The following is a 25,635-nucleotide window of genomic DNA, read 5'->3' on the forward strand; positions in this document are numbered from 1 at the left end:
AAGTTCACAAGTTATCCTGATTGTTAAAACTGAAAAAGAGCAGTTTTGATTTTTGTTTTCCATCTGTACAGCCTTGGATTAACACAAGCCTGTAAACTACAATATATAGACTAATAAAACCTGGCCTGGACAGATTGCAGATTGGTCTACACTGTTTTTATTTGTGAAACCTATTTATAAAAATGACATATTTGGTGCAGAAAGAGGGGCTGATTCTGGGCAGGGTTCATTCAACAGCAACCACTAACTGCAGGTAAGATGTTACCTGCTCAACCGAACCCCAATTAAAAATATATATATAATTTATTTCATTCTCAATTCCCTACAAAACTATGAGGCCAAATACAAAGGTTTACTGCTGACATCACTCCTTAAGCTATTAAACGGCAACATAAGGAATATTACTCTTCAGTTATCAACCCTGTTTAGTGGTAAATTAGAAGGTTGTACAAATGCTTGTCTGTGAAATTACTGACGGGAGATTCAAATGAATCAAATAACCTTTTTTTAAAGTTTACATTCTTTCTGAAACCATTTATTTTCAAAAGCACAGCTTCAATGCAAAACTAAAAGGAGCCTGCTTGTCTGAAGGCTGTTTGAAATATATTTGATAAATTGCAAATGATAATTAACATTTCGACTTCTTATACTGAACATTTTAACTGGTTCCCAATATATAATACAATAACACACTAAGGAGGAATCATCCACTATATATGCATGTCATACATCATTACTTTGCGTTAGAATCAACAGAAAACTGAGGAAGAGGCCTTCCTGTAAAACATCTAAACACCCCAGTGTGTGTGCTGTTTGTTGGTGTTAATTGGTTAGGTGATGGTTCTCTGAATGACAACCATCACTTATAATGACAGGCGTTACATAACGTTGCAAGGATGCGTTTGAAATCATGCACTTTGCTATGTTTCAGTGATCCGCAACAGCAGGCTACGGGGCAAATATTTCCCTGTAACCAGCACTCTGTCCTGTCTGAATCACCCAGTGTACCACCGTTATGACCTGCCTTCAGTACTCGGATCCCCGTTGCAGAGTGAGCTCCGGGACCGCTGCGGCTGCCGCGACCCGCAGTCTGGCTCAGCCCCGCCTGATGGACCACCGTGTCCGGCTGCCTGTCAATAGAAGCCCCGTTATCTCCGGCATCGCCTCCTTTCTTAATGTCGGCTCGGATGTTGGTCGCAGGGACTGCTGCACTGTTATCCTCCTCCTCCATCGCCATGTATGTTCCTCTTGTTTGCAGCCTCAAAAGGCAGGAGCGTCCCCGGAACACGGCTGGTAAATTCCCACAGAGAGAGGAAATTTCATCCTGTGTCGGTGCTGCGACGCCATATCCCGACTGATCTGACCGCTGTCACGCAGGCCTGCCTGCCGGGAGCTGATCAATAAACATTTCAGGGGCGGGTTCAGGCTTTTCTTTAACTCTCACTGGTCTTGACAAAGGGGAGAGGCTTCAAGTGAATGATAATGAGTTTTACCACTGGGAAAAAACAAAAACAAATCCAGGCTACCTTTGTGATGCATGTCTTCATCATAAGCTCTTTATTTAGGCAAAATTGAAAATAAATCTAAAAATATGAAGTTAAACCCATGTAAATATTATGTATTATGTTAAACCTGTAAAACGCATGGGAACAACGGTGGTTCTGGCATGAAGGATGCCACTGAGTGAACCCGCTCTTTTTTCCTGCCCCAAACCAATCGAGGTGAGAATATTCAGGGGTCAGGATAAACTACAGGACAGTCCAGCACAAAGCAAGCAGAAGATGCCAGTATACAGGGATGTCACTTCCCCGTTGACTGTGCATTTATGAAACCAACAGAAAGCAATTTCCGGGTATAGGTTACAGATAAGTAGCCTGTGCCCCTTTGTCATGTCGTCCTGGGCAAATGCCCCAAAGGACCCATATCAAAAACAGCCTCTGCATGGGAATACATATTTTTTACACATTTATAACATATGTAGCCTACTGTTCATAATACAAATTCAAAGTAAAAAACACAAACATGGTTGCTGATCATATGTCGACCACATAACTTGAACAAAAACAAAACAAGTAAAATGACCCATGCTGTACCAGACCCATACTAAATTAGATTTGCACAGAACCTTGTAAAATAATTAATGAGATATGCCAATACTAAGTAGTGCATAATTCAGAAGTTAAAGAGAATCGAAACATGGTTTTCAAATTGTTCATGAATAAAAATGTGAAAAGTGTGGAACGCATTTGCTTTCAGCCCTCCTGAGTCAATACCTTGTATAACTAACTTTCTCTGCAATTACAGCTGCAAATCTTTAGGGGTATGTCTTTACCAGCTTTGCACTACAAACTGATATGTTTGCCCACTGTACTTCACAAATTAGGCAAAGATCAGTCAAATTGAAAGGCAAGCTTATTATTAATCTTCGATCTAATCCATTCCAACATAACTCTGGATGTTTGGGGACGTTGTCTTCCTTGAAAGCTAACTCCACCCACAGTTTCCAACAGGTTTTCTTCCAGAATTATATTGTATTTAGCTTCATCCATCTCCCCATCATTTCTGATCAGCTTCCCTGTCCCTGCTGACAAAATGCATCTAAATAGCAATAAGTTGCCACCCCCACGTTTAACAGTGGGAATGGTATGTTGAGATGATGTTCAGCTTCCCCCACACATAGTGTTTTGCATGCATCCCAAAATGTTTGTTTTTGTCTTATCCCGTAAGAGCACCTTCTTCCACATTTGCTGTGGCAAACTTTAAGCAGCTTTGTTATTGCCAGTCTTCCATGAAGGTCAGATTTGTTCATGACATGAATAATATATATTCTGTAAACAGATTCTCCCACCCGAGCTTTGGTTTCTGCAGCTCCTCCAGAGTTATTACAGGTCTCTTGGCTGCATTCTGATAAATTCTCTTATGGTCCACCCTGTCAGTACCTGTGGCCAGTCAGGTTTTGCCATACTCTTTCCATTTTTTAGATAATGGATTGAACAGTGCTATAAGAGGTGTTCAAAGCAGTGGATATTGTTTTATAACCCAACCTTGCTTCAGATTTACTCAGAACTTTGCTCCTGATCCCAGTCATATTAATATATAGTCAAATGGAGCAGCAGGATAATATTACCGAGAAAAACGAGTCCATGTGTATTTTTTCATTTATGTATGTCTTTTATCATATATTTTATATTTATGTATTTGATTACTGGACATACAAGCAGTGTGTTTTATTTAAAGAGAAAAGTCCTGAGTTTCTCAAGAAAAAAGAAGTGAAAGAATTATTTAGCTTTGATTAGCTTTTTCTAACTTTAATAATGCAGCACTAAGAAACAACTCAGATTATAATTTTAAAGGTTTACTAAGTTGTAAAAGAAGGTAAAACATTTCAAAACATTCTTATCCTAAAATATGTTATTGCAAAATGGCAACAAATAGATCTATAAGTAAATTAAGGGGTTAATATTCACTCATTCTTATATTCTGGATTTGTAGATCAATAAAAATGCTCATTTCAGATTCTAAATATGAGAAAAGGTTACTCATCGTTATACTGGTCAATGACAATAGAGACAGAATAGTAACTTAGGGAAAATTGTGCAGATAAATGGGAATCCTACCTTATTATGCTAGAAATGTTTTCTGGTATAAAAGGGCAAACCTGTTAGTGCTTTGTCTTTAAACCTTTATTTATCTCCTGTTTATAAAATGTGATTTTACCAGTTCCTTTAGCCCCACAAACCCTCCAAAAAATTCCAACACATTTTAATAATTGCCCATTCAGTATTTTTCCACACATTAATTTTCCAAACTGGTAGCCTGGGCTTTCAGCTCTCATTAATTTCTTAGAATGCATATCCTTTATCTGCCTGACAAACTAAGCTTGATCATCAGTCCCATATTTGAACCTGGCTGGCTTAGCTGACCCATTCCTTTTGTTTTACAGCTATAGTCATGGTTTGGTGGTGGACATCCCTCCCATCCCTGACTCCAACTCATGTCTCCTGCTCATAACTGCATAAGCTATTTTTACCAAAATAAACTCCTTCCATTTGGTGAAGACAGATGGCCGGCCTTCCTCAGTCTGGTTCTGCTCGAGTTCTGTTGCATTCCACCTCAAATAAACTTAAGGAAGAGATGATGCTGTTAGGATTCCCTTTGTGAGGCTTTTTTTTATATATAATACCCAGGCTTTTGAAGTTTGAGTATAGATGGAATAAAATGGATTTGGACTGGATCATTTAAACATAAAATATGATTTGTCTGCATTTTTTACTATGAGAATAACAGTAAGGACTGCAGTAAAATAACTGATATACAAATACTTTGTGTGTATACAATCTTTTTGTTCAACAAAAAATATTTTATATCGAATTGTTTTTTATTGTTATTTTATTATTGAATTGCACCATTCTTACCGTGTCTACTTTTAGTGCAGTAACATGTCTCCTGGAATCTCCTCCATGTCCTTAAGACTGTGCTGGGGGACACCGCAAATCTTCAGGCAATTACACGTATTGACGTGTCATCCTGGTGGAGTTGGACTGCTTGTGCAACTTCTGTAGGGTCCAGGTATCTCTTCATGCTACAAGTAGGGACACTGACCCTGGTTCTATACAAAACTACTGAAAAGCAACCCACTTTACTACAAAACTGACCGGATCAATATTTCAGACGTTAAACTGACTTGATATTAAACTCTGATTAAAAAGTGTTCATTTTTTAAGTATTGTATTTGCTTAGATCATCCAGGAAAATAAAAACAGTCAAATGTCACAAACTTTATTTAATGCATTTTAAAATAAAAATCTATATAATTATCATGAAAACCAAAAACCCAACATTTGTTTAGTAGAGCAGACACACAGCACACATTTCCATACTTCAACTTGATTTTTATTTCACTTTTTTATTCGCTTGATCATCATCTCCAACCCAAAGACAAGAATACACAGCATAAATTGAAAATATCCCATTTAATAGTTTACAACTTCTCATCTTTAAAGATCATTTCATATTTTCAGTCTGACATTCACACTCTCCTTGAAGCCATGGAACTGGAAAACAGCCGACCAGAAACAGTGAGTCTCACGCCTTTCCCCTCCCCACCAACAAAAAGATCAAATAAAAATCGGATTTATTTTGAGATGTTTTCAGCCTGGGCAGGACTTAGATGAGGAAAGGGGTTACAGGTCATGTTTTCAAAGTAAAGTGAATGCAGGTTTTTATTTTTTTTTCCTTCTCTTTAAAAACAGATAAGGACCATGATGGTCATTTGGATGCTCTTCCAAGCCCTTTACAAAATGACTTCATTCCAGTGAAAGAAAGGACAAACATTTTCTTTGCCCTTAAAATAAAAAAAAAAAAAAAAAAATGAAGAGAAAACAAACAGTAACCATATTGTGAGCTCATTATGAATAATTTCTAACTGAACGTTTGTGCTGCCCCCATAACAGGAGCGTGACAGATTTGAATTTTTAAACTTTTCTTGCATTCGCAAAAGAGGTTTCACATCAAGAGTAGAAACGACCGTATTTATAGTTCTTCACATGCAGCTCAGAAGCTGAGAGTTGAAATTGCAGCCAAAAGAATTACGTCCTATGCAAATAAAAGACAGATAGCACACCATCGCACTCTCTCAAAGACGATTATCTTCTGATACACACACACACATACACACATACCTGACCACACCACTGACAGGTGTCTGTTTCCTTCCTCCTCAGTTAGTGTCCAAAGCATTAATATTAGGCTCACTACCATTTGTAAAATGCCAACAGCTTCATAGAAAGAACTGATCTGATGTCATTAACAAAGGGTACACACAATTTGAATAAGACCACACAAAAAAAACCATCCAGGAATAGGTGTGTGAAACGTCCTTTGTCACCCTGCCAGCCTTTCATTTATAACAGCTCCCCCTTGTGATCCCTACCGTGTAGCACATGCTTCATCTGGTTTGCCTCCATTAAACAGAAGCGGATTAAATAAAACCATTAAAAAAAGATCTAAAAGGAGTAGAACATTGTTCTGATTCACATTACAAAAATGTTGAGCTTTCACATTTTACAGCATCATTTTGGATCTTGAATGACAGTGGAGCCATGCAGGTTAAAAACAAACCAACTGGCCATAAGGGGTCTTGGACAAAAAACAAAACAAATGCAGGCGTGGCACTATTAGTGTCCTTGCTTACTGGGATGGTGCAAGAGAGAAAACACACCAAAACACCAACATGGGCTTCACAAAACAAACTGTAGGTTGAAGAGAAGATCAAGAGTGCATGTAAGGCCAAATGAAAGAGATGCATCTTGGCAAGACAGCCGCTCTGCAAGAGGCCATGGATGCATGAGGTGGTCGAGGGGCTGTCGCTGCTCCCCAGTAGTACAGTGCATCGTTCAGAGGGCGTGTGTTAAACCCACCATTCAGAGAAACCCCAACCCCGCCTCCCTGATGACGTCAGGACATGACTGAAACATGACTCAATAGTAAACCAAAGGAGCTCTGTTGCATCCTTTTAAGATTACTTTTGTACATATATGCATACAATTATACCTTCCAACTAATCTTTTATGTGGATTTTATTTAATTTGATCAGCGTTTTTGTTTTACAACTATATACAATGTACAGGCAGCAGATCATAAATCTTTTACAATGAATGAGTGATGATACAGAGGAGTCGCATTAGGCCGATGCCGATTAACTATCTAGACAATGTACATTGTGAGGAGTTGGAATTTGTTTAGAAAATGACACCTAAAAAAAAAAAAGAAGGATGAAAGACAGTACAATAGACAAACAACTGTAAAAGCCCTCCGTATGTACAGAAAAAAGCCAATATAGCATTCATCAACAAACAGAAGAAAAGGTTCAACCAACAGGATTTCTCCATATACACATATGAGCTCAAAAATATTTCCAAAGCTAATAGTACATCTCTGATTTGGTCACAGAAGTTAAAAGACAGTGAAGCATAAGTGAGAGGAGTTATACAGCCTGTCTGAACATCGGCGGTTCTTAACGTGGCATAGCGAGGCTTAAGTAATGAGATGTGCACACTGCTGCTAGGTTTCTTCATGCAGACGCTGCCCTTTGGTGACTAAACAAAGCTGCTGATGTACTGCCACTAAACGTTAACAGAAAGAAACAGAGTGAGGTATTAAGGTTACTATCCCCAATGACAGCCCGGTTAAGATTCTGACGAGAGTGAAGAGAGCTTTAAAAATAAAATATTAAATGTTTCATTAGCTTTTCCACTAACAATTGGGTCTCTGTTGATAGATGGGAGTAAATAATCTAAGCCAGCTCGTCAAAGTTTACATACATTAGCTGCCGTTAACTTTGCTTTGATTATATGATTTAAATCTGATAGTCTTTTATTTTTATAAAAAAAACAAAAAACTAAATCGGACAAAACGAAATAAATTCGCAAAATCACGGACCGACATTGCCTCGCTGATTAGTGGTATTTTAGTTCTCATCAACGAAGTGACATAATGATTCAAATCCATCCCACAGCGTGAGCACGGTAATCATACTAACAAACAAAGCTCATTCAATACTTAGGGGTGCAGGGCCTTTTTCATCTAGCCAAGTCAGAAAGGCACATCACTTTGATAGCAGGCATAAATTAAATCAATTTAAACACACTCTCACAAAAACTGTGCCGATAAGATGAGAATCCCCAGCAAAGACAGACATGGAAAGAAGAATTAAGAGGGGGGAAAGAAAAGCATTCAGTGCAAGTTACTACATTCATGAGAAGCTTCATTTACATGTGTGAGCATGGTGACCAAGTTCAACCAGGTTAAATAAATCAGAAATACAAGTCATTTTGCAGTCTAGACTGATGACACAGATGCAGGAAAAGTTTAAAACACAGATCTCTCTCTAACACAAATGCCATTTGTTTTCAGATCATTTTCAGAGATATCATGTATTCACTGTAATACATCAAACTTACTGTTTTATACAGATCTACAAGCTGCCAATTCCATACAGAGCAGGTGTTAGATCAGGGGAATTGCTCTGAACCCAGCCACAAAGTTAGATAAAGTGGTCTACAAACAGAATCAGAAAATCCCCTTGGAGCTGAAGTCCAGATGTGATTGTGACCCCAGCACACATGCATTTAGCAAATTAATGTAATTCAGGATGAATACAACTCTGAAGTTATATCGCTGACAGCGTGGAGGAGAAAAAACAAGTTGGGGACTGTTTCAAAGTTTTTCCTGCTGCCATCGAAGGAATGATGGTTAATGTGGAGAAAAATCTGAAAGCAAAGCCAATCCTAACGATCAAGGGAGCAAAGTGCCTGAAACTGCATTTTAGGATATATATAAAAAAAAGGGGTGGCACAAATGTGCCACAGTGAGTGGTGTACATGAATCCTCCTGGGTGTGGTGATGGAGCTGGGAGGAAGGGGTGTGAGAAAAACACATCAGCTTACTAAGTAAAGAGATCAATTACGAGCAAAAACAGAAAGTTTGATGATTGATATGTTTTCCCCAATTACTCTTGTAAAGCCAACAAGGTCTTTGTAACATCTGTTCTATTCTCCGGTGGTTGATGATCTGCTGCTTCCCATGCAGCTCGAGGGCATCGGGCTGCAGTGATGTCACAGGGGGATCCGTTGGAAGAAAAGTGGGAGGTGAAAAAAACAAAAAATCGTTTTCATAGTTCCCTTGGTGGGGCTTTTTTTTTTTTTTTTAAGAGGCAGCAGGAGCAGGTCATCACTGCCACGACTGTGGGGGGAAGTTATTAACCTCTGCCAGGTCCTGCACAGCCGAGCCTTTGTGGGTGTAGGTAAGTTTGATTCTCATTCGTAGTTGTTGCTGAAATTTTAAGGTTTTGTTTGTAAAAACCGGAATCTTTGTAAATCATGGAAGATATAAATGTGTGTGCATTTCTATCCAAAAGAAATCAGACCTAAAACATTCAAAAGCTGTTTGGAAAGAAACTCACCTTCTGTTGGTTGAGGACTCTGATGACCTGTGTTACAGTTCCCTGGTTCAGTGCGGGCACAACGTTACTGCTGGGGGAAAGGAGCTGCAGCTGGAATGTCTGATGGAAACCCATATGACACTTTCAGGTGAAAACAATAATGCACATGGGAAAATATGCTTTCTTCAGCAGTTTAAAATGATTGTGGTCTGATTGATCAGGGGCTGTCAACTGATGGATGTTCAATCCAGAGACCAGGAGCCTTGACCGCATGTTCAACAGAACCCCTGCAATAACTTCACCATTTTAAGAAGAATTTTAAGCTCAAGGCTGAAACATTACACTGGCAAAAAAAAAAGTTATTTTTTATGCTGCATTCATAATCACTATGTTTATAGCAATTATTCAAGGTAAAAGTCCAATATTTGTTATATTTCCACATGATCGATGATTCTGACAAGAATAATCTGTCAACATAAAAGTTTTAGTCAAAACATAATTGTTATGAATTTCTTTTATTAATTTCTTCCTCCACTGCTGTCTGGGTGTGTGTGTGTGTGTGTGTGTGTGTTGCAAAACTCATATCCACTCACTGGACAGCTTTGTCCACCCTCTACTTAAAAAATAAGCATCTGCGTGAATGACAAATTAACTGGATCCCAAAAGGTTTTGGTTTTTTCTTTATGTTTTTACAGACTGAGAGGGTGTGAAATCTACGAGGACATAAAAAGAGTTTGGAAGTTTATTGGTTTAACACAAAAGCGCAGCATGATGCATCAGAATCAGACACTAATTACAAACTCACCCAGCTTCCTATTCTTAGCTGCTCAATGTGCGAGTTAAACGTCTTCATGTTTTAATTAGACTAAAATCTTTGTTTACATTTTGTGTCCAATTTAGCTGTTAAAATATAAATTTAAATAAAATGCCTTTTAATCTATGCTAGGAAATTAAGCGTTTAATGGATTAATTAAAATAAAAACCTGCCAAGAACAACCTTTAATTAAACACCTGCTGACCTTTGGTACTGCAGCCTGAAAAACAAAGTCGGTCATTTCTGCCTCTGTTGAGTTGGTGGCGTGGATGGTGATGACGGCGATGTTTGGGTTAGGGTTAGCTCTCTCAAATGTGAAGTCTATTTTTAGACCATTCTTGTTGTATGCAGTCATGGAAGGAATACCTACGCAGATAATTCAAGGGAAAAAGAAGATCATCTTCCAAAAGGATCAGTTTTAGGGATGCAATAAAATCTCAAAAAAAAAAAAAACACCACTTAAAGTTACAAACAGATTTCTTTAGAAACTACGGCTTGGAGAAGGAACACTGTTCTACCTGCAGCTGCAATGTCATTGAATAGGGGTTGTGAAGACAGCCCGTCCAACAGGAAAGGTGGCTGGGAAGTGGGCACTGATGGTGCAGGGACAGGTGCTGGACCTCCTGGGAAAGATGGACGCAACAAAAACTAAATCAAATATGGTTTTCTAGATGTTTTAGAAAATATTGTATCATCTGAAATAATTTTCCGATTACAACTAGGAGCTTTCTTGGAGGAAAGTCATTTAGTCATTGCCTGAGTTGACAAGTGAGTCCTTCATTTCCCTAAAAACAGTGTCCACTAGAGCTTAGAGAATTTACTGTACAGAATAAATGAGTTTTTCTACCAAAAAATGTGCAGTAAATTAGATACCAAACAGTCCTGAGATCAAATTCAAACAGATGATGAAACAAAGGTTAATACCAAGTCGCTGGTTTTCCTTTTAACAGACTGAAACAGTGCTTCAGGGTGAGCTTCATACCAGTTAGGGAGAGGTCTCCCAGAAGGTCGAGCAGCTCTCCCCCAGCTGAAGCAGGCTTTGTGGGCATCGTAGTCTGGATTACCGGCACCACGTCATTACCGCCCAACAAGTCTAACAAGTCATTAGCCTACACAGTAAAGACAACATCGGTAATACATGTAATACAGGCAGCCATTTACCATCTTCACAACTAATAACACTTCAAAAACTCTTTCAGATGAAAACATAATACAAAGAACCTTATGAAGTTAAAGGCTATCAGCGTTGATCTGAGAGTTAAAGATGCATTTTACCAATAAACACAGTCTTTAAAACTGTTCTCACTTGGTTTGTTGGTTGGGTAACAGGTGGTGGATGTTTCGGCTCCACCGCAGATGGCTCGGTCTCCCCATTGGTCTGGACGATCTCTGTGGGACCATTAGAAGCCGTTTTCTCCATAATGGGCATACGTTCAAGAAGAGCCGGCCTATTCAAACAAAATAAGCAAGAGGAACAGAAGAACTCAGATTATTTATGCATTTTTCTCCACAGAACTATACAGATTATGAAAAAAATAATTATCTTATTAGCACGGGCAATGCTTTTACATCTATACATCTGATAATACTAATGTATCATTCCTTCTCAAGACAAACCTTTTCAGACTTTTTATTAATTGACAAGAGTTGACAGCAAACCAATGAAGTTGCAAATTCCAGACATTAATAAACAGAATTTAAGACCTAGAATGGAAAATCTGACCTTGCAGAAACCCTCAATATGGATGTTCCATATTTGTTTTTGTTAAAGGTTGGGAAGTTTCACCTCATGTGGTCATATTTCTTGAAAAGTGCGTTGTACTCCACAGCTCTCTGCTGAAGCTCCACATCAATGCTGCTCCCATATATTGAAACCACCTTTTTGATTCGGCTAAAAAAAAAAAAAAACAACACAGAAACACAGAATAAAGAAGTTCACAAAGAAAGAGTATAATATAAAGAAAGAGTATAATAAATACAGACAAATTCCAGCCAAAGCTTTAAGCGTGACCTAAACATAATTAACTAACCTTGACATCCGAATCAAGAATGTCATAAACACTCATTTCAAGTTTCACTGGATATGTCTTCACTTATACAGCTGTTCTCAATTAAACTCTTTACAAAATAAATCACGTGGAACAAAGTCACTTCCCCCTGTGTCACACTAGTTGAAACATAAGTTTCAGTTAATAAGGCTGATTGTAAGAAAATTTAACACTGCTCCAGAAAAGTGGGGACATCAGATGCAGAATAACAAGGGAGGAATAAGGTCACTCACTTTACACTGCTGAAACGAGTAGATAGCTTCATGATGGCGGTGAGGGAATAACCCCGGGTCACGGGCGTGGACAGATTGGACACCAGAAGACCTTCCAACACATCCAGAACTTCATCCTCAGTCACCTTAATGCAGAAAGGAGAAGAAAACTTCAATGTTCACCAGTGTAGTGTTTTAATAAGGTTTGTGTTTGATGCTTAGGAAGGATTTATCCAGTTATACCTGGATGGGTTCCTCTTCCTCACATTGTCCTGATACCAGAAGGTCTCCATACTCTCCTATGCACCACGATGCAACCTGCACAAGAGGTTGCTGGAAGACAGACAGACAGAAAACAACGTTTCTAGTGGATTCTTACCGTGACTTGAAATGCATCAGGTTCATGGCTTAGACTTAATCATGGATCCAACCAGAGCTTCTCTGACCTGTGAAATGTCATCCAGCAATGCTTTGTAAAGTCTCTGAACAGTATACGCATGCATCTCCACACTGTTTGTGATGAGCTGGATCAGGTTGGGAACAGAGTCATCTCGCACATAGCTCCCTGCCTAAAACGACAAACAGGGATGGAAAGAGATACTCAAACTAGACTGCTTGTAATATTTTGGTCATTAATTTAGGCATTGCAAAGCCTCTGTAGCATACATACCGTTGTCAATACTCTCATAATGGTGTCTATGTGCCATCTTTTTGAAGGAGCATATCTGTTAAACGAAAAAAAAAAAAAAAAGATTAGTCAAACAAAGTTATCCAACAATGTGGACAAAGCAAGGAGACAAATGCTGTCAGAAAACAAATGGTATCAGCACAGTCTGTCAGACGATGGATCACTCATTTTCTCATCATACAGCATTCCATAGTTTCAGGAACTGGAATCACAGATGGGGTAAAGTATAATGACTTCACTCTGTAATGCCTAAAATAAAAGCCTGAAATGGCATGAGCCAGGACAGAGAGAGACACATTTAGATTATAATAAAGTAGCGGAGTGAATGTAGAACGTATGGCCATACTTCTCAGCAGCTAGAAACACTCCTGATGCACAGTCGGCCTTGAATTCTGGGTCACAGGAGTCCAGGAAGTAGAGCAGCTCCTTCATCATGCCTCTAATGTTGTTGCCGTTCACGAGGGCAAAACTCAGCTCCATTGCACGTCTACACAGACATGAGGCATTACGTTAAAAACAAAAGAGACAAGTTGAACTAAAGTCAAAGTAATGTGAGCTCTATGAATGACCTCTTAATGGAGACGTCCAGGTCTTTTAAACAATCCACAATTGTGCTCCGATGCCTCTGCACTGCGTTGTGGTCCGTCTGTACCGTCTTTAGTAGAGATGTTAATGCCACATATCTGGAACAATGAGTTTTTAATTACAGAAAATAATTGGGATTTAAGACCATCTTTATTTAATCAAGTCTTGCAAGATCAAGTATGGTAGTTGAAGTAATTACCTTATATTTTTGTCATTGTTAAGGAGGAAGCGACCTAGTATGTTAATGGCCAAAACCTGAAGGAAAGAAAAGGGCATTTAAAAAAAGAGCAAAAGCAGAACAATATTAAATTCTTGAGGTTTGCATATATATAAAAAAAACAACTCACCCTCAGTCCACTTTCAGACTTGATGTCCATTATGGTCAGTACAGTCTCGTACAGGATTGCATTACCTACATTTTTACTCGTCTCTGTGTTTGTTGCAACCTGCAAATCAATCGTTGGTGAGCCACACTTAAGCAATGGCATTAAAAAATAAATAAAACTGTGTATTTACTACTTTTCATTCCAACCTGTGCAAGAATGTCATTCATTGCTTCACTTGAGTCGTCATCGTTCTTGCCTAAAATTCTCAGTAGTCTCAATATCCGCACCTAAGGAATAAATAACATCCATTAATAACAATAACCCAGTCCTCTGAGCTTAATAAGTAAAATAAATAACAGCAGCAGAGCTATTTTTTATTTATGTTTTACAACTGCATGCTATGACTGTTCTAGATCTTAGCAACCTATTCATTCAAAAAAGGTAAAATATAGCATTTTTTGGTCATTATGAAACAAATACAGCTGTTCCAAAAGCTATTGTCCATTTACAGCTGTTCATTCCAATATAACTATTGAGCCAAAGACACTTTTGTTTTAATAATGAAACGTTACCTGCAGGAAAGGGTCGCTTATGCCTGACACATCATGTTCAGGAGAGTATCCAGACATTATGAGGTTCTTGAGGATTCTCACCAATTGTGGAACCAGCTATAAAACAATACCAACAAGTAAAGAAAAACAAAAAAAAGAGGAGATGTCACAATATTATCCATGGATCCCAAATTTATACCTTAATACTATTCGTAATCTAACTCTTATTGATGATAAAGTGAAAGCTATTCAGATGCAGGGTGAGAAAAGGTGTTGGAATTTCAGCTGGTAGAGCAACTACATTAAAACATGTGTGTAAAAATCTGTATTGTAAAGGTGTGAAATTAAAAGTGGTGCTCATCATTTTAACATTTGAACCCGCCTGGACAACCAATGATTTAAAATAATTATCTACACTGCAGGAAATGTTGCATGAGGGTCAATAATTAATATCTGGCAGCAGGATGCCGAAGTGAGTTATTCTAGTTTAATCAGGGGTCAAATCATATAACAACTGGTCCATACTGTCAGAAAATCCCAAATTAATGGAAAACAATTACAACTGTTAGTTTTCATAATATACAATAAATTTGACAAAACTCTAAGGGAGATTTTATGATTATTTAGCACCATATATTATTTAAAAATAAACAACTACATAGAGAAATAAGCTAATATTTAATAACTAAATGCATGGATATGAAATGGAAGTAGGTTGGAAAGGATACAAACTAGTGGAGAACCAAAATATTTGGTTAAAATATTTGACTGTGAAAGGAGATAAAGTTCTGTGATTTTACACATAATACGTGTTCAAAAAAATGCGGAAATTTAAACACTGGTAAAGTAATTTTCTGTGTTAGAGGTTTCTAATACATTTAAAATTTTGCCTGAAAGGAAACATTCTGGAGAGCAATTTGGCATCTTGTCCAGAAAATAAAAGAGATAAATGTTTCTAGAGTCATTTTAGGATCTGTGTAGTCCAAATGATCCTAAAACCACAAAGAACGAAATACAGAAGCCTTTTTGTTCAAATGTGTAGACAACTGTGACTTGTATAATTAAAGCAGACTTCTAGCATAGGCATAAATATGTTGAATGTTGCTAAAAACACACAAGAAAACTACACAAGATGGGCAAATATGACACTACATTTTAACATGACGTCCCATTGCTGCGTTTACGAACCTATACAGGCGTGATGCAGTTACCAATAAACAAACAGGGTTTTATTCCTAAATTAAACCTAAAATTTTGTTCCTAGTGCCACCTGTGGCCACCATATAAACACCACCAACCGTGCTAATTTTAAGTAGACTGTGACCAAGCGAGTTGCACATTAAAAATAGTGGAAAATGTTTCTGACGAATGGATCCTAAAACAGTTTTGTGTAATATTTAAACACTGACATAGTAATGATCACCGTACAATATAAAGAAATCAAAATTCTAACTCAAAACACAACATGACATTACTGAGCACAAATCTGGCTACGTGTGAGGTGACCGTGAGGGGTGATAAACTATTAACAGCATGCACCAGCTATGAGATCAGAATGTACGCTTACCTTCTCATTCTAACACAATGCAGGAATTGTAACAAAGACAAATGACAGAAAAAATATGAAGTAGATGTTAGGGAGGGGAACCTGGAAAATCATTTACTTTCAGAGAGCTTAAAATAATGTTCAGAACAAGAGCATGAGACGTGGTGCTTTTGGCCTAGTTTGGTGAACTCGTATAGCAGAGGAAGAGCAGCAGTATAGAAACAACAGTGGAAAAATAGACAGAGGGAGGAAACTAGGAGAAAACTGTATTATAATCTGGTTTAACACATCTGTCGATCCTAGTCATTAAAAATAAAATGTGCAACTGAAGGAGAATGAAATGTGACATGGGTTTCAGACAAATGTGCAAATAACTTGCTTTGCTTTTTTTTTTGTGCAAGATTATCTGTACCTTTCTGAAATGAGTCAGCATATCAGGGCTTCTTTCACACATCTCGGTGAGGAGGACAACAGATGTATGCAGAACACCTGAGAGGACACAAAGAAAAGCTTATTTTCATTTCCATGTAGATTTTGACAGCGGTCGTCAATACTTGTGATTGTAAAGCTGCACCCATTATTGTCAGAGGGTGTTATGTATTTAATGCCTGACTGCAGCTTCTTATAAACGGCTTCATAGTCGTAACTAGCTTGTCAAAATCCGTCTCAGTCATTTTATACTGCAGCACAATGAGAAACAACATAATATTTCACAAGGTCAATCAATGCTTCCCTGTATTTACAAGGCTAAATAACCCCTCCACAGTAACATGTCTTAGTGATGGCCAACCATCCTACTACTGAAAAACAATTTTAAAAAAAATTAAACAATACACAGGTGGACTAGCCTGAAACATCTGGCATATTAGCATAAAAACGGGTGTGTCTCAATAAATTTGAATATAATTAAAAAGTTGATTTATTTCAGTAATTCAGTACTCATCTGCTGGTGTCGGTCCGCTGTGTTTTAATCAAGGCTTAAGTCGATGCCGCACTCTACTATGAAATCTCATGCTTTCCTGTTCTGGCAAGCTTTATGGGGATGCTGGTTTTATTTTCCAGCAGGACTTGGTACCAATACCTGCCTTAATGACCATAGTATCACTGCGTTTATGTGGGCAGCAAGCTCTCTTGACCTAAACCCCACAGAGAATCCATGCAGGATTATCAAGAGGACGATGAGATACATCACACAAACAATGCAGACGAGCTGAAAGCCGCTATTAAAGCAACTTGGGCTTCCTCAACACCTCAGAGTCACAGGCTGCACATATACAGTGAAGTACATGGATGCACCTTTCAGTAAGCCAAAATTTTGCATTAAAAATCCTTTTTTGTTGGCATATGTAATATTTTTCTGAGAAACTGAATTTGGTTTTCATTAGCTGTAAGGCATAATCATCAATCAAGGTAAGAAAGCTCTATACAAGATCTATTTTTCTATCTAAATTACTGAAATAACTATTTCAGTGATATTCAATGAAGCTCCTGCATGATTCCGACCACAGAGGAGAACAGAAGACAACAAAACAGTTTTAAGATGATCCTCTCATCCTGACCTTCTCAGGTATTAAAATAATAAAACGTTTGATTTAAGGGACAGTCATGAGCCAACAAAGTTATTGGAGCTTTAACAATCAAATTTCAAGAGTAATTCAGTTTTTAAACAAAAGAAAAATTGGTGATTAATTGCTTGGCTAATTGCTATGATGCTACTGAACAGGGATCAAATACTGCTGCTGCACGAGTTGCTTACATTACATTAGGCTTGAAGCTGGTTTCAGATGAGGGTGCAGTTGCACCGCAACAACAAAACTAAAGCAGAAAAACAAGGTTTGGGACCATATCACACACTAAGGAGACTTTTAAATACTAAAGAGCAAGACCAAATTAGCTTAACACATCTAGGACTCAGCATCTTAGAAGAAAGTAGGCAGTCTTTGCATCTACTCCACAGAACAGAACCAACACAGGGAAAGGTTTTGCATAAACATCAGTGTGAGTGCTAAAAAAAATCTGGATTTTTAAACTGTGGCCAGCACCGCATGGCTCAGCGATGGAGCAGGAGTGCCATATATAAAGGCCATTTCATTCAATGCAGCTGTCCTGGGTTCAATTTCCCACCCCGCGCCATTTACTGCCCATCGTCCCCGTCTCCTCTTCTGTCAAGTTATGGATGCCACAAAATCTTGAACGAAACTGTGGCCATTTAAAATAGCTATTCAAAGCGCTGGGAGTAAATGAGTGCAGCAATTAGGTGCACAACTTATTTTATAGTCATCTCATTTTACAGTTCCTGCAAAATGCCTAACAGAGACTTTTATTGGTGTGCCCCGTGCTCAATAAGGTATGTTGAACACAAACCCAGCTGTATGGCAGACTCATTAACTCCAACGTCCTCTGCAAAGGACGTAACAAGACGTTCGCCTTTCTCAACAAGGCACCATGAGTGGTAGGAAATTAGATGGATTCTGCATTTCTGTGGGACAACCCATTTTCCCAGTTAGCCATTAACTGGCTCCTGACAAACAGTTTCAACTTACCGTGGTTCTTCTCACTCAGCAGGTTTTTTGTGGCTGGGAGGAACATTTCCATGAGCTCTGGGACCTTCCTGATGACATGAACTGCACACAATGCTGCCTACGACAAATATTGAAACGAGATGGTTTAACATTTCTAATTCTTTCTCACCTTAAAGCTTTAATATCTAAAGAACAACAAAAATGTGAAGCTTACTTTTTTCCTCAAGTAAGAGTTGGATGTTTTGAGCAGCTTCTCCACTTCCCCTGCCAGATCACGACACATTTCTGAAGAGCCCATGCAGCCTAAAGTGCACAAAGCCAGGCCCTGGACGTACTGTGTGCTGTGATTCAAATCACTGGAGAGGAAGAAACGAGTCACATAATCCATGGAAACACAGGGAACAGTTCTTAATACCACGTGAGAGTGGAGCACATTATAAAGATTGGGATTTAGTGAAGAAGAAGCTAAAAGTCTATTATAATCGAGAACAGCTTATAATATGGCTTCAGTAGTAAACAACTTGAGGTTTTTGTTAATATCTAAGTCAACCAATCTGCATGTAGAACTATTTGCAGCTGTATGTAGTTTAGGTTTCACTTACTTTTTAATGCAATTTGTCATTAGTAAATGAACATCTTGTCTCTCGTCCAGAAGCAGCATAGCTCCCAAATAACCTATCCGTTTGTCAGTGAACTTCTGGGATGCAATCAGCTTCAGACACTCCAGCTAGAAACAAGACAATAGGTCACAAAATACTGAGCTTATTGTGTCTGAAACCTCTTCATTGGAAAATTCAACCCTCTCTGTCATCCTCACACTCTAATCACACATACCTGGCCAAAGTGGGCTGGGTAGCCTAACATGTGCATATAAAGTAACTTTGCCACATTTCTGCAACGGTATGTATTGTCTTCCTCTCTGAAAGATGAGCGGATAGCAGCACACTCTTTCTGGATCATCTCACGCTCCTCTGCTTGGGTCCGCGCCGTCCGGATGGTCCGGATCAGCTCCCGCAGTCTGATCGGAGCTGGCATTCTCTGGAAAAAACACAGAATATCAAAAAGGATGTTACCTACTGACTCAAGACCATATCACACCCAAACCAGAAGTCAGTCCTCTATGACCTAATATACAGCAACAGTAAATTTCTTAAATCACTTTACATTTTAAGAGTGGTGTTGTATAAACAAAGGTTACACATAAAACTTCCAAATAAGTTTCAAATAGTCAAAACTGGAAATTATTTGCTTTCCTTAATTTTAGGATTAAACTACATTTCCTCTAAATAATCTTTCTTCACCTGAAGTTCCCTCAAAGTGATACTATTTGTGTTTGATTCTGCTTTTGTTTTGCATAAATACGACCAGTTATCGTGTTGTTAAAGGCTTGATTTTAGGACACATAGAGGCTTCATCCAAAACTGTACTCTTTAGAGCAGAAACAAATGAGAACGAGCGAAACTTAATTCCCTCCACAGAGAAGCTTCTAGGAGTACACAAGGAAAGAGCTTCAAATATTTATGAAGATATCTTGTTTTGTTGAGAAAAGAAATTTTGCACAAAATACCACAGATTTCAATTAACAAAAGTAAAATCCAACAGCAAAAAAGCTTAATAAGGGGTAAAGCTGTACTATCAGTTTGTTTCAATATTCGAGGTTAAAGCTTTTTTTAAATAGGGCAGGGATGGAAAGAAGGAATGTAGTTTCTTCATACAAAATCATCAAATTAGACCTGAATCAAAGCTCTAGAGTTAACTGTTGGAAACCCTCTTCAAAATGTTAACAAAACCACAATCCGTAGCCTGCATGGAAGATTTCACATCCTCATAACACTAAAATATAACATCAGTAAAAACATGACAGTAGCTCAGGTCAACATGATTACCGGGCAGCCCAGCAACTGTAGACTAACTACTCTACACACATTTGAAGTGGTACAGAATATTCTTTTACAGGAACCCTTTACTGTCTTCTTCTCACTTCAGGTCAGATGATAAAAGCGGTTTAGTTGACGCAGAATTGAGCCAAACTGGAAAAACATAAAGATAGGACGCCACCATGCAGAGGAACATATTATAAGGTGGAAAAAGAAATCTTACATAGGATTGTTTCCATACAGCTCCATCTAAGAACACTATAAAGCAGGTCCAGAGCTCAGTGCATCCCTACATAACTTTATAAGAAGGTGCCCCAGGGCAGGTTTTTTTGAAAGTCAACAGTGTGCTAATTATGCCTGTATTATGCTAATGTCTAGCACAGAACCACACACACACACACACAGAGAGAGGGAGAGCACAGCAGAAGGACATTAAGTAGTTTCCAAACACCCACTTCATAGCAGCAGAGGTATCCCCAAGGACTTGTGATATATACATTTTTTTTTTTCTAACCAGACTTTTCAGCAACGTAATATCAAAGTAAAGGCCTCATTAATGCAGCCCTCTAACTTAGCTAAATGTACATTTTCTCTCCCTTTGTCATGGAAGCCTTTTATCAGGAAAAATACAGTAATACAATGATGGTGCAAAGCAACAACGATTATGATAATTACCTTGAGAGCACATGCATTTTACCTTTAGTCTCATGTAATGGAGAAGATGTTTGGTAAAAAGGAACGCAATGTCTTTTCACAAACAACACGTGGCCTTTAGAAAAATCACTGCTGGTTTAAGTAATTTTATAAAACAACATGCAACACTGGTTAGGACTTGAAGAAGAGCCTGGCAACACTTCTACTGCAACAACATTTAAATATCATGAGCAAAACATAAAATCATACAACCAAACCGACAGTCAAAGTGTGAGAGGATAACTTTATGACATATTCATGATGAGTTTTTGATTTGTCATCAAATGAGTGTTTGTCTCTCCAGCCCAATTATTCTCATTCTAATTAAATATAAATTAATCAGTTGATCTGAGTGTTTATAACATATATGGGTGCACTTGGGATTTGTACTACTGATTTTATCACAATATTCTGTGGTATTTATATAATGATAAACGTTACAATAACTATGAATGCAGATTTAGTAAAACAATTATCCAAAATGTTTCGGCCTTTTCACCAAAACATCTGTCCCTGCATGTAGTCAGAGGCATACACACACAAATACTGCTCTAAAAATAAATCTTACCCATCATCACACAGGATACGCTAAACAGCACAACAATTGCTTTCAATCTGATTTTCAAATATACTTATATTTACTGATGCAGTCGTGGAAACAACAGTGGGGAAAAATGACACCCCGTGCACTGAAGTGTAACGTCCAAAAGGGATTCACCAGCACTGTTAGCCTAAAATCTGAGTATGGATGTGTTATATCCAGATCGAGGTGACGCTTTTGTTCTCCTGAAGCTCTGGGATGAGTCCTAAAGATTTGGATAACTTTTTAACTAAGCAACCGAAAGAGAAAAACATGCTTTACAACATTTTATATTACAAGTCCTGATTTGATCATATCAACCTCTTTGTTATGGTATCAGCTGACAGAGGAATAGGAATCCAGACTTAGGGGGAAACGGAAGGTCCTTTGTTGAATGAGTTGGTGGGTTGCTGCTATTCTAAGAATTCACTTTGATCCAACAGGAACAGAGAGGCTGGGCAGGCAAGACCAGACTTTAATAAAGCCAGGGACCTACAGTCTGCTCTAACACCATTTAAATTACTTTAGCTGAATGGACCCAATGTTGGGCTCCATGTATCAAGGTAACGCATCTCTTGCTGAGCTTATAATCAACACAAAAGGTAAATTCAGCTGCCGCTGAGAGGTGATTGAATTACACTACCATGTTTTTTTTAGTGAAGCAATATCATTTGCCACAATCAACATCTATTTTTAAAAACGCCCACCAATGCTATTTTCTGTAATTGCAATGTCTAGAAACTGAAACAGGGTGCTGAGTTGAAGAGAAAAAAAAAAAAACATCAGATGAATATTAAAGACAAAAGTGTTTTCCTATTCCTAAAAATGTATTCAGTGGTCATCAGAGAGAATAAACAACCCCTAGCACGTCTGCCAATTTGAGAAGCTTAGCAGATGGCACAGAAAGTTCACAACTTTCACAAAAAAAAACAACAAATCACTAACTGGAAGATCTGAGCCTACGGGTCCACCTTACATGGGCACTTTCAGACATGGATCACAGCCTAAAACAGCCCAAACCAACGTTTAGGGTCATTCGGTCAAAGATACAACACAATTTTATTTGGAACAAACCAACCCATGGTCAAAATGCAAAACCTTACAACAGGTATATTTTGCATACACTTTGAAATGTTACAAACAAATGCCCGTTCCTGTAGAGACAGCCTAGATTAGCTTTCTAGCATCTGACAACCAGCAACAATAAAAAAAGAAACAAGTCCAAAAAGCTAAAAAGGAGTTGACTTACTGACTCATACTAAATACTAGAAAATCACTCTAGAGCAATGATAAAGAATCTTTAAAAGAATCCTGGATCCATTTGTTCCTTGTCCGGACAAACCCTGACAAAAAAACATAACCTCCTTGGCGGAGGTAATAAAAGGAGATCAAGCACCACTTAGATGGTTTTACATGAAATCACCAAATGAGGTCAATGGTACATGGCAGGGGGGTTTGTTGCAGCAGATGGTTAAACGTAATCCTTTTTTTCATAGAAAAAGAGGAAATCATTACCAAACGTTTGTGATCATCTCTGCATTTACAATGCATCCAAATCTATATATACAACATAAGTACCAAAAAGCATTATGGTTACTCCTGGTGCACTGATACTACACATTTAAGTTCATGCCATTATTAACCACCACACCGACTACTACAGCAGTCCCATATCTGTGTCATTTCTGTCTAGGGGGAAAGGTAATTTAGTGGTACTATAATTCTTTGCTAAACTTATGATCAAACTGCCTTAATTAAGATGATAGCTGTTTTTGTTTCAAGCTTATATGTTGCATGTTAATGCTGGATTATATTTGCATTGACAAAAGATAGATATAGCTGCAATCTGAATAAGAACCAGTCTCTCCTCATTGAGTCTACCTCTCCATTTTGCAAGTTGCCTTGGGGTCTGATGTCTTTTTCTTAGGGGGATTGAGGAGTGGTTGTCTACTGGAAATCCAATTAGGCTGCCATGCATTGTTTAAAGGCTACATAACCAATGAGAGCCTCAATGAAACAACAGTCTAAATTTTTTCACCAAACACATAAAATATTTTTATCAGTGTAAATAAAGTTGTCATAAATTTCAAACACAGTCCTAATACTGGCCATACAAAATAAATGGTACGCAAAATAGACGAGTTAATGCTACTTTTAAGCTACCGCAATCAGAAACCGAAATGCAAACAATCAATTGGCCACAGAAAGAAGTTCTTCATCTGGTTCCACACAATTGTCCTAATTACGACATAATCACCTGATAATTATTTTGCATAAATGTTTGGTGAAGTTTTACTCTACTCTGTATACAAGCATCCAACTAACAGATTATTTCAACACAATTTTCTACTGCAAGTTAAATGACAGCAGAAAATGATTGCTTTATGCTATGATTTAGATGCGCCTTTTGTTTTTCATAAAGCAACAACATTTTATGTTTTGCTGCAAAGCCCAACACTTCTTTATCACAATGGGCAGGCCCTATTTCTTAAACTGTAAAAAAAAAAATAAACTCATAAAAACACAACAAGAAATTCAATTATGCAGACACTTCCATAAAAATGACTATTAAATGACTTTAAGACTGGTTCAAGCGTCACCTGAACATCTGGAAAGTGGGTGAATGCCAATAACGGAGGCACACCTGTAAAGCCCATCTACACCTGCTAAACGTCACCATGGTTAGCTCACTTCCTACTTACAGCTGACTTCCTCAATAATAACATCCTATGTGCAACAAATGACACCAACAAGTCCACTGTATGTTAATAAAAGGGCGTATATGACTGGAGTCTATGAAATCGACTCTATCAAGGCCAGGAAACGCTCTCTTGAAACTTTAGCAAATCCAGCAACACGTCATCAGCACATTAGCAAAGCTATCGATGGCTTCCTGGATTTCCCAAAACCGACGTTCACTTAGGGGTGAAATATTTTACACGCCGTCGAAATGTATTGAAAGTCCTTCCCCAGCACACAAAACAACGTGTTAAGTTACAGAGGCAAAGCACACCTGTGAAGAACTAGCTGCCAGCGAGCTAATCCTGGTATGTTAGGGAACTTTAAAGGGCAAGAGAGCAGCTTGACACCACAGCGACACCGCGACTCAAAAAGTCTCCATAAACTAATATTTACATTAACAGCATTATATCAGACGAACGGAAAACAGGACTGGTGTTCATTAACCTGCCTCTAGATACCGATTGATCTGAAGATGATGTAGTTTAGGCCTTCTTAGCGTTAGCTAGCTACCAGACATTCGTTTGTTTCTCTGTCAAATAAATCATTTAGCGTCGAAATTAAAATACGACTGGTGTTTATACTTGGTAATTAGGTGAATAACTATAAACTACCGTTTTAAGTAGTTACGACTTCTATGACAGTGAGTAGTGGCACTACAGCACTGCACATACCTAGCCCAGTAACTTAGCTGCTGACAGGCACAACCCCGGTGCACTAAGAGCTGCGACTTCCTATGCAGCGTCTCACTGACAGTTGACATCGCAAGTACAATCAAAAGCATTCGTATTTAAGTACAAATAGAAACACTTTCATATATTTGTGACAATATTGTATTTCCTAAATGTACTTACGAGCCGTAATGATGCCAGAAAAGAAATGGAATCGTCTCTATTGCCAATGGAGGGACGAACACACTAGACATGCAAAATGGTGGCTACTCCAGCCTCAGCACATCTACTGCAGGCGGAGGATTACGCTGACAGAGGTTGGTGAGGGAAGTGGGTAGGGCAGGTGGTTGTGGTATATTATCATCGTACTTCTGTTGTCTCAATAGCAGTACTTTTAAAATGCACTTTTTTCCATTTTGAAATTGAATTGATCGTAGCTAAAATAAAATATCTACTTTTAAGAATCTAGATAAAAAGCAACGGTTTTAAATATCTAAAACTCATTAAAAGTCTAGTGACCATTTTAAGATTTAATGATTTAATGATTTAATGATTAATGATTAATTTACAGATATCCAGAAATCTCAAATATCATTCCTTTCAGGATAAATGACTAATTAACAATGCATAGATAGATAGATAGATAGATAGATAGATAGATAGATAGATAGATAGATAGATAGATAGATAGATAGATAGATAGATAGATAGATAGATAGATAGATAGATAGATAGATAGATAGATAGATAGATAGATAGATAGATAGATAGATTTTCAGTCAATGGTTGCATTGATGCAAATGCAAATGACCGGTAAGATTGTGCATAAAAACATAAAATTA

At 38.0% G+C, this 25,635-nt stretch overlaps 2 protein-coding genes across 3 annotated transcripts in view; both read right to left on the reverse strand.

Moving 5' to 3' along the window:
• phlpp2 (PH domain and leucine rich repeat protein phosphatase 2) overlaps nucleotides 1-1,396 on the reverse strand; it is a 50,482-nt gene extending 49,086 nt beyond the window's left edge. Inside the window, exon 1 of the mRNA XM_047363590.1 lies at nucleotides 1,025-1,396. Within this exon, the coding sequence (XP_047219546.1) occupies nucleotides 1,025-1,237 (213 nt within the window). The 5' untranslated portion in view covers nucleotides 1,238-1,396. The remainder of the gene's footprint in view (nucleotides 1-1,024) is intronic.
• Nucleotides 1,397-5,235: 3,839 nt separating this feature from the next.
• On the reverse strand, nucleotides 5,236-25,094 carry ap1g1 (adaptor related protein complex 1 subunit gamma 1). Of its 2 annotated transcripts, XM_047363167.1 has the most exons (24): nucleotides 24,977-25,094; nucleotides 19,068-19,271; nucleotides 18,836-18,960; nucleotides 18,448-18,589; nucleotides 18,255-18,351; nucleotides 16,124-16,200; nucleotides 15,733-15,741; nucleotides 14,187-14,282; nucleotides 13,821-13,901; nucleotides 13,636-13,734; nucleotides 13,488-13,543; nucleotides 13,273-13,386; nucleotides 13,050-13,190; nucleotides 12,686-12,740; nucleotides 12,462-12,584; nucleotides 12,259-12,348; nucleotides 12,037-12,161; nucleotides 11,542-11,646; nucleotides 11,062-11,203; nucleotides 10,738-10,864; nucleotides 10,274-10,378; nucleotides 9,961-10,121; nucleotides 8,963-9,061; nucleotides 5,236-8,832 (listed from the first exon to the last, which is right to left on the reverse strand). In XM_047363167.1, the coding sequence occupies exons 2-24, from the start codon at nucleotides 19,266-19,268 to the stop codon at nucleotides 8,731-8,733; spliced, it is 2,472 nt and encodes an 823-aa protein (XP_047219123.1). In that variant the 5' UTR covers nucleotides 19,269-19,271; nucleotides 24,977-25,094; the 3' UTR covers nucleotides 5,236-8,730. The 2 variants fall into 2 exon arrangements, with proteins under 2 accessions (XP_047219123.1, XP_047219124.1); XM_047363168.1 differs by lacking the exon at nucleotides 15,733-15,741.
• Nucleotides 25,095-25,635: the final 541 nt, after the last annotated feature.

Source organism: Girardinichthys multiradiatus, chromosome 4 (assembly GCF_021462225.1).
Source record: "Girardinichthys multiradiatus isolate DD_20200921_A chromosome 4, DD_fGirMul_XY1, whole genome shotgun sequence".
NCBI lineage: Eukaryota > Metazoa > Chordata > Actinopteri > Cyprinodontiformes > Goodeidae > Girardinichthys > Girardinichthys multiradiatus.

What these genes read in the sequence shown, in the direction of transcription:
- ap1g1 (XM_047363167.1), bottom strand. Translation starts at nt 19,268, where the DNA reads ATGCCAGCTCCGATCAGACTGCGGGAGCTGATCCGGACCATCCGGACG. An exon ending in ACTCTTACTTGAGGAAAAAA is followed by an intron (nt 18,352 to 18,447) that starts GTAAGCTTCACA and finishes TATTTGTCGTAG; the next exon opens with GCAGCATTGTGTGCAGTTCA. An exon ending in TTATGAGAGTATTGACAACG is followed by an intron (nt 12,585 to 12,685) that starts GTATGTATGCTA and finishes TTGTCGTTTTAG; the next exon opens with GCAGGGAGCTATGTGCGAGA.